Source organism: Nematolebias whitei, chromosome 6 (genome assembly GCF_014905685.2).
Source record: "Nematolebias whitei isolate Nwh7 chromosome 6, NemWhi1, whole genome shotgun sequence".
Classification (NCBI taxonomy): domain Eukaryota; kingdom Metazoa; phylum Chordata; class Actinopteri; order Cyprinodontiformes; family Rivulidae; genus Nematolebias; species Nematolebias whitei.
The window spans coordinates 6,269,190-6,275,017 of record NC_056503.1 but is presented as its reverse complement, the minus strand read 5'-3'; the positions used below and the strand labels follow the sequence as shown (position 1 = coordinate 6,275,017).

Sequence of the window (5,828 nt, the reverse complement as noted above, 5' to 3'; positions counted from 1 at the left end):
AGAGGTGGGGGTCCACGTGCAGAATGGGCTGCATGAGCTCCACAGCATGGTGACAAACATCCGAGCATCATCACGAGGAAAACTTCACTTGATTGATTTTATTTGCCGCATTTGCTTTGCTCCATCCTTGCGCGCATGCACAGGCTGATGTGTAAAACGTGTTTACAGCTCAGCGCAAACAAACAAAGGGCTGAGCGCGCGCAAACCCTTTTAAACGGCAGAGTTAAGGGTATACGTGTGTGAGGGTGGTGGTGGTGGTGGTGGTGGTGGGGGGGGGGGGCGCTGCAGCTCAAACATCGCGAGTCTACGACACGGAGGCGTTCAGAGGGAGCAGCAGGAGGAGGAGGCAGAGGAGCTCCTCACTCCTTCTGTGGAGGTTCTGTCAGAGGAAGCCCGCTGGATGAAGGCTCTTCTGGACACGATGGTTCTGACCGCGCTCAGCCAGTTTAGCTGCAAGGTAGGACCAAGTGACCCCCCCGCCCCAATCCCCCTAACCCCCCACCACCCGACACACACATACTGTAAATTTGATTTGATTTGGACACGAGCGCGTGCAACAAAACGTATTTGTTTGAATTGAAATAATACTTTATCCGCGGAGGTTTTTGTTTACCCCCGCCCCCCCCGCCCGCCCGGTTGTTAGGTAAATGTTTCTCTTCGCCCCCCCCCCCCCCCCCCGCAGGTGCTCCACTACAGCTATAGATCAAATCAAACACCCACCCATCATCCATCTCTGCCATTTGATGATAATCTCGCCTCCCCCCCATCATCTATCCTTGCTGTGGGAGTGCGTAAAAGGACCCCACTCCTTAATCCCATACACCACCCCCCACCCCCATGAGCAGGAGCAGGACCACCTGTTTGATGGCCGCTGCTCTTCACCTCATTTTCCTCTCAAGTCTTTCTTGGAGCCTGAAGGCACATGAGAGGAAAGGAGAGCAGGAGGAGAGGAGGAGGTGAGCGACTGATGTCTCCTGCAGTTTCCACGACAACGGAAACTACAGTATAGCCAAATGTGTGTGTGTGTGTGTGCCAGAATCAGAATCAGGAGTGCAATTAATGTAAAGGCAGAAAAGAATCCAAACATCAAGACCAATCTCCTTTTATTACTCCGAGAAGGAGGAGGAGATGCAGCGGAGGCTCCGCTTTTCCACAGACAGCAGCAGGAGAAGAAGATTTATTAAGATAAAGAGACGTGGAACAAATTAGGGAGGATGGAGGAGAATAAAGAACCTCCTCAGACAGAGGAGGCCTCTGGATCAAAGCCTTATTATCATTTCTAGACACCTCAGATACGACAATATGTCCTTCCCTCTCTGAGGCCAGTGGTTCTGATCTACAGATCTGGCCGGGGGCCATTCTCTCCGTGCACGAGTGGGTTTTCTCCAGGTACTCCAGTTTCCTCCCTCAGATGAAAAACCTGCATGTTAGACTGACTGGTAACTCTAAATTGTCCCTAGGTGTGAGTGAGAGAGTGAATGGTTGTTTGTGTCTGTGTGTCCCTGTGATGGACTGGAAACGTGTCCAGGGTGTCCCCCGCCTCCCACACACTGACTGCACCAGTGACCTGAAAATGAAGACGTGGGTAAAGCTGATGGTCTGAGCTTGTTTGTCTACAGATGAAACTGAACAATGCTATGTGCCAACACCTTGAGTTTCCTCAGGTGGGACAAGGACTCAGCAGTTTTAGTTAAACGTTGACACGTTGCTGGTTCTGCTGGTTCTGAGTCTCTGCTCATGAAAGGTTCAGGTCCAAGTGGAGGATAAAACCAGTTAGAAATCAAACAGTGTGTGTACCAGTTTGAATTCAGTGAGTTAGGCTGGACTGAAGTTCTGTCCTTGGCTTTGGACATCGTGTAAAATGTTCTAAAATGTATCAACTCCATGAAACTCTGTCAGTCACCTGTCACCTGCTCCCCCTGCCCTCAGACGGGGGCGGGGGGAGCAGATCTGGCACAAATGTGAACATTTTCAGGCAGTTTGTCACCTCCTTCTCCCCCCACCCCCTCAGTGTTTAGGCCAACAGTGACACCTGCACAGAGGGCTCAAATGACTGTCTCGTTGTGGAAACCATGTGGCTCCTGCAGAAGACACGTGCCCCCCCAACAATACTTTCTATTGACAGAGGCGACCTAAATTAGGCCGATACAATAACAGGCCGAGCAACTGAGCTCATCACACCCAGCTAAAGGCCTCATATTGGATTCTGCTGGTGGGCAACCTGAGCTGTAGGTGCTAAACAGGGAGAGTCTTTGACCAATGGGGGGGGGGGGGGGGGTGGTAAGAGATTGGTCTTCATGTGGGCATTGGAGATGAGTGCTAAGGACTAATTGAGCGAGCTGTTTTTGTTCCTCAGAGAGAAACCAGATAACAGGTCTCCTGCAGCACGAGACCTGAAAAGAGAGGTAGGTGCTGACATTAGTGCCCCCCCCCCCCCCCCCAGTTGATATAGTTTTGCAAATCAGATTTGGTGAATTGAGCCTCGTGCATTTCTACATGCGCACCTGCAGTCAACGTTACTACATGGCAGGTGGAAGCTGTTCATGAAACGTTCTGCAGAGCGGCGAGCCCCGTCTTCGGCTCTGGTTCTTCACCAGTCTGTCACACGGAGCCTCCAGAAAGGTTAAAGCCACGTAATGAGGCAGACAGCCATGAATCTGCCAGCAGTCATGTGACGTCTGCAGCCAGCGGGAGGCTGCTCTGTGACATTTGCGCTGCGGCCCGAGCAGCGTGGCCGCGGTCGCTTCTGTTGGTTATGCAGAGGAATGCCCAGTAAATAGAATACACGTTGTTTAAACCAGTCTGTTTCATGTTTGTGCTTTTCTGTTGCTGTTTCTGTTCCACTGCTGCTCTTGTCACGTTCAAAAGCAGCTCCTGACGAGGCTCAGACTCCTGCCACAGCTGGGTACACCAGGTTGGACCAGTTTGTCACCTTAAACTTGTCCAGTAAGCAACAGGCCTGAGCTGTGGTTGGTACTGGGTGAGTGTTGGTGACCTTGTTAATACCAGTGTCTGAAAACATCAGCAAGTGTTCAAGACTCTCACCCTGCCCCTTCAGTAAATAGCTCAGTTTACTTCCATCGCTGGTAAAGGTATTGTTTTAAACCTTTAATCAATATTTATATTGAATGTCGAGCAAAATCATTTTCAATGTTAGAGAATGTGTGAGGTAGTTGCGCTTTTTGGTTCAATAATTTAAGACGCCACATGCCAGGTGTGATGGGACAAAAGTTTTGTTCTATGTCTGCTCCTAATTTATATATTTTCCAACATAAAGGTCATAGTATGGCTATAAATTAGTTGATTTTTATATATCTGCCCAATTCAATGAGCAATATTGAAATAAAAAATATAAAATGAATGTGCAGAAATTCTCAGCTCTGTCTTACTTGGATCCATCCAGCTGAAGCAAAGTGCTTCTTTATTGACTAAATGTGTAAAATATAAAACAATATTGATTGATTATAGTTTAGAGCAGAGGAAATACTGCATATTTGTTTCTTTAATGTATTTAGTTTTGTGTGGTTGGGGTAAATGCAAGAAGTGTCTGAGCTGTACCTGGTCCTCCCTCGGTGCTTGCACAGCGTGGCTTTAAGGCACGTGGAAGCAGAACTCGTACCTCAGGTTATCTCTCTAAACTGCATAAAGGAAACAACTAACAACATAAAGCAATGCTGCTTCAGAAGTGTTTCATGGAAGTGCACGCTTCTCTTCTATTTAACCTAAACTAAAACTAAACCTGGAGTCATCTTTAGTACTTCATGATAACAGGATATATTTAACAGTTTTTAAATAGTTTTCTGTTGAGGAAACTGTAGCGAGATATGAAAATGTTATATTTTGGCTGCCTTAAGCTCCTGTTGAGGCATTTTTGTCTAAAGCAGCAGGTCTGGTGAGCTTAAAGGGAAAGTCTGGTGATTTTTGGAGTGATTTTCTGTCAGATCGTTATCAGTACCTTATCAGACATGACATCAGTCACAGAACATTGAGTCATCAAACCAGGGTCTTTAATGTTGTTTTTCAAGATTTATAGAACAAGATCAGTGCTGTTGAGTAAAGTTTTAGATGTAGACCAGGGCTATTCAACAAAACTGCTCAGGGGGGGCCACAGTTTCTGAAAGCCAGCAGCTTGGGGGCCGAACATCCAGCGATTAAAGTCATTATGTAAATAAACCAAGTATTACAATGATCTGTTACCTTTTAAATTTGTTTATTTCATTGCATTGAATCATAAATACAATAAACAGAACCCAAAACCAAAACTCAGACTCCACCCCCACCAAAAAAAAAGAAGTTTTTTTTTAAAAATCAAGTGAGCCAGATTGAAGTCACCCGCGGGCCGGAAATGGCCCGTGGGCCGCCAGTTGAATAGCCCTGATGTAGACTGACTAGACACTCTGGTCAGGTGGATCTCAGGAGATTAACATTTGCATAAAACAAGAAGAAAATAGTTGAGGAAGTTGCAACAAGCTGATCAAACCTTATTATGCAAAAGTGTAGAGATGTAATAGTAGCTAATGTAGCATTTGTCACACCTGTTTTTGAGAACGAGTTGTTTCAAATAAAAATATGAGCCGGGAGGAAGTCTTTAATAATAATAATAATAATAATAATAATAATAATAAATAATAAAGTGCTATGTGTTGTCACCATTGTATGTTCTCATGACTAAATTAGTTCTCTGCATTTAACCCATTGTACCTGGGATACACCCAGGTGGAGCAGCGGGCAGCTATGTAAGTGCCCGAGGAGCAATAAGGGATTAGTTGTCTTGCTCAAGGACACCACAACATGTGGGAATGGCGGGGAGTTGATCCTGCAACTTTCTGGTCCCAAGTCGGTTGCCCTGCCTCTACACCATCTCAGTTGGACTTTCTCACCAACAGACCACAGGCAGTGAGAATCGGCAGTCACCTCTCATCCACACTAGTCCTCAGCACCGGTACACCTCAGGGCTGTGTCCTCAGTCCACTCTTGTACTCTCTCTTCACTCATGACTATACCGCAAGGTACAGCTTAAAGGTCATCTTCATGTTTGCTGATGACACCACCATCTTGGGGCCCCACTCTGGAGCCAGGCCTGGAGGTGGGGCACGCGGGCGAGCGCCTGGTGGCCGGGCTTTTACCCATGGAGCTCGGCCGGGCACAGCCCGAAGAGAAGACGTGGTTCCCCCTTCCCATGGGCTCACCACCTGTGGGAGGGGCCAAAGGGGTCGGGTGCAATGTGGAATGGGTGGTGGCCGAGGGCGGGGACCCTGGCGGTCTGATCCTCGACTAAAGAAGCTGGCTATTGGGACGTGGAATGTCACCTCTCTGGTGGGGAAGGAGCCTGAGCTGGTGTGTGAGGCTGAGAGGTTCCGGCTAGAAATAGTCGGACTCACCTCTAAGCATGGCTCGGGCTCTGGAACCAGTTTCCTTGAGAGGGGCTGGACACTCTTCCACTCTGGAGTTGCCCCTGGTGAGAGGCGCCAAGCAGGCGTGGGCATACTTATTGCCCCCCAACTTGGTGCCTGTGTGTTGGGGTTCACCCCAGTGAATGAGAGGGTGGCCTCCCTCCACCTACGTGTGGGGGGACGGGTTCTGACTGTCGTTTGTGCTCATGCACCAAATGGCAGTTCAGATTATCCACCCTTTCTGGAGTCCTTGGAGGGGGTACTGGAAAGTGCACCTCCTGGGGACTCCCTTGTTCTGCTGGGGGACTTCAATGCTCATGTGGGCAATGACAGTGAGACCTGGAGGGGTGCGGTTGGGAGGAACGGCCCCCCTGATCTGAACCAGAGTGGTGTTCTGTTGTTGGACTTCTGTGCTCGTCATGGATTGTCAATAAC

The 5,828-nt window shown here is 48.3% G+C and overlaps 1 protein-coding gene across 1 annotated transcript in view; it reads left to right on the top strand.

Annotated features, from left to right (window-relative positions):
* Positions 1-322: 322 nt before the first annotated feature.
* zgc:165508 (uncharacterized protein LOC100101652 homolog) overlaps positions 323-5,828 on the top strand; it is a 45,693-nt gene continuing 40,187 nt past the window's right edge. Inside the window, exon 1 of the mRNA XM_037678001.1 lies at positions 323-457. Within this exon, the coding sequence (XP_037533929.1) occupies positions 401-457 (57 nt within the window). The 5' untranslated portion in view covers positions 323-400. The remainder of the gene's footprint in view (positions 458-5,828) is intronic.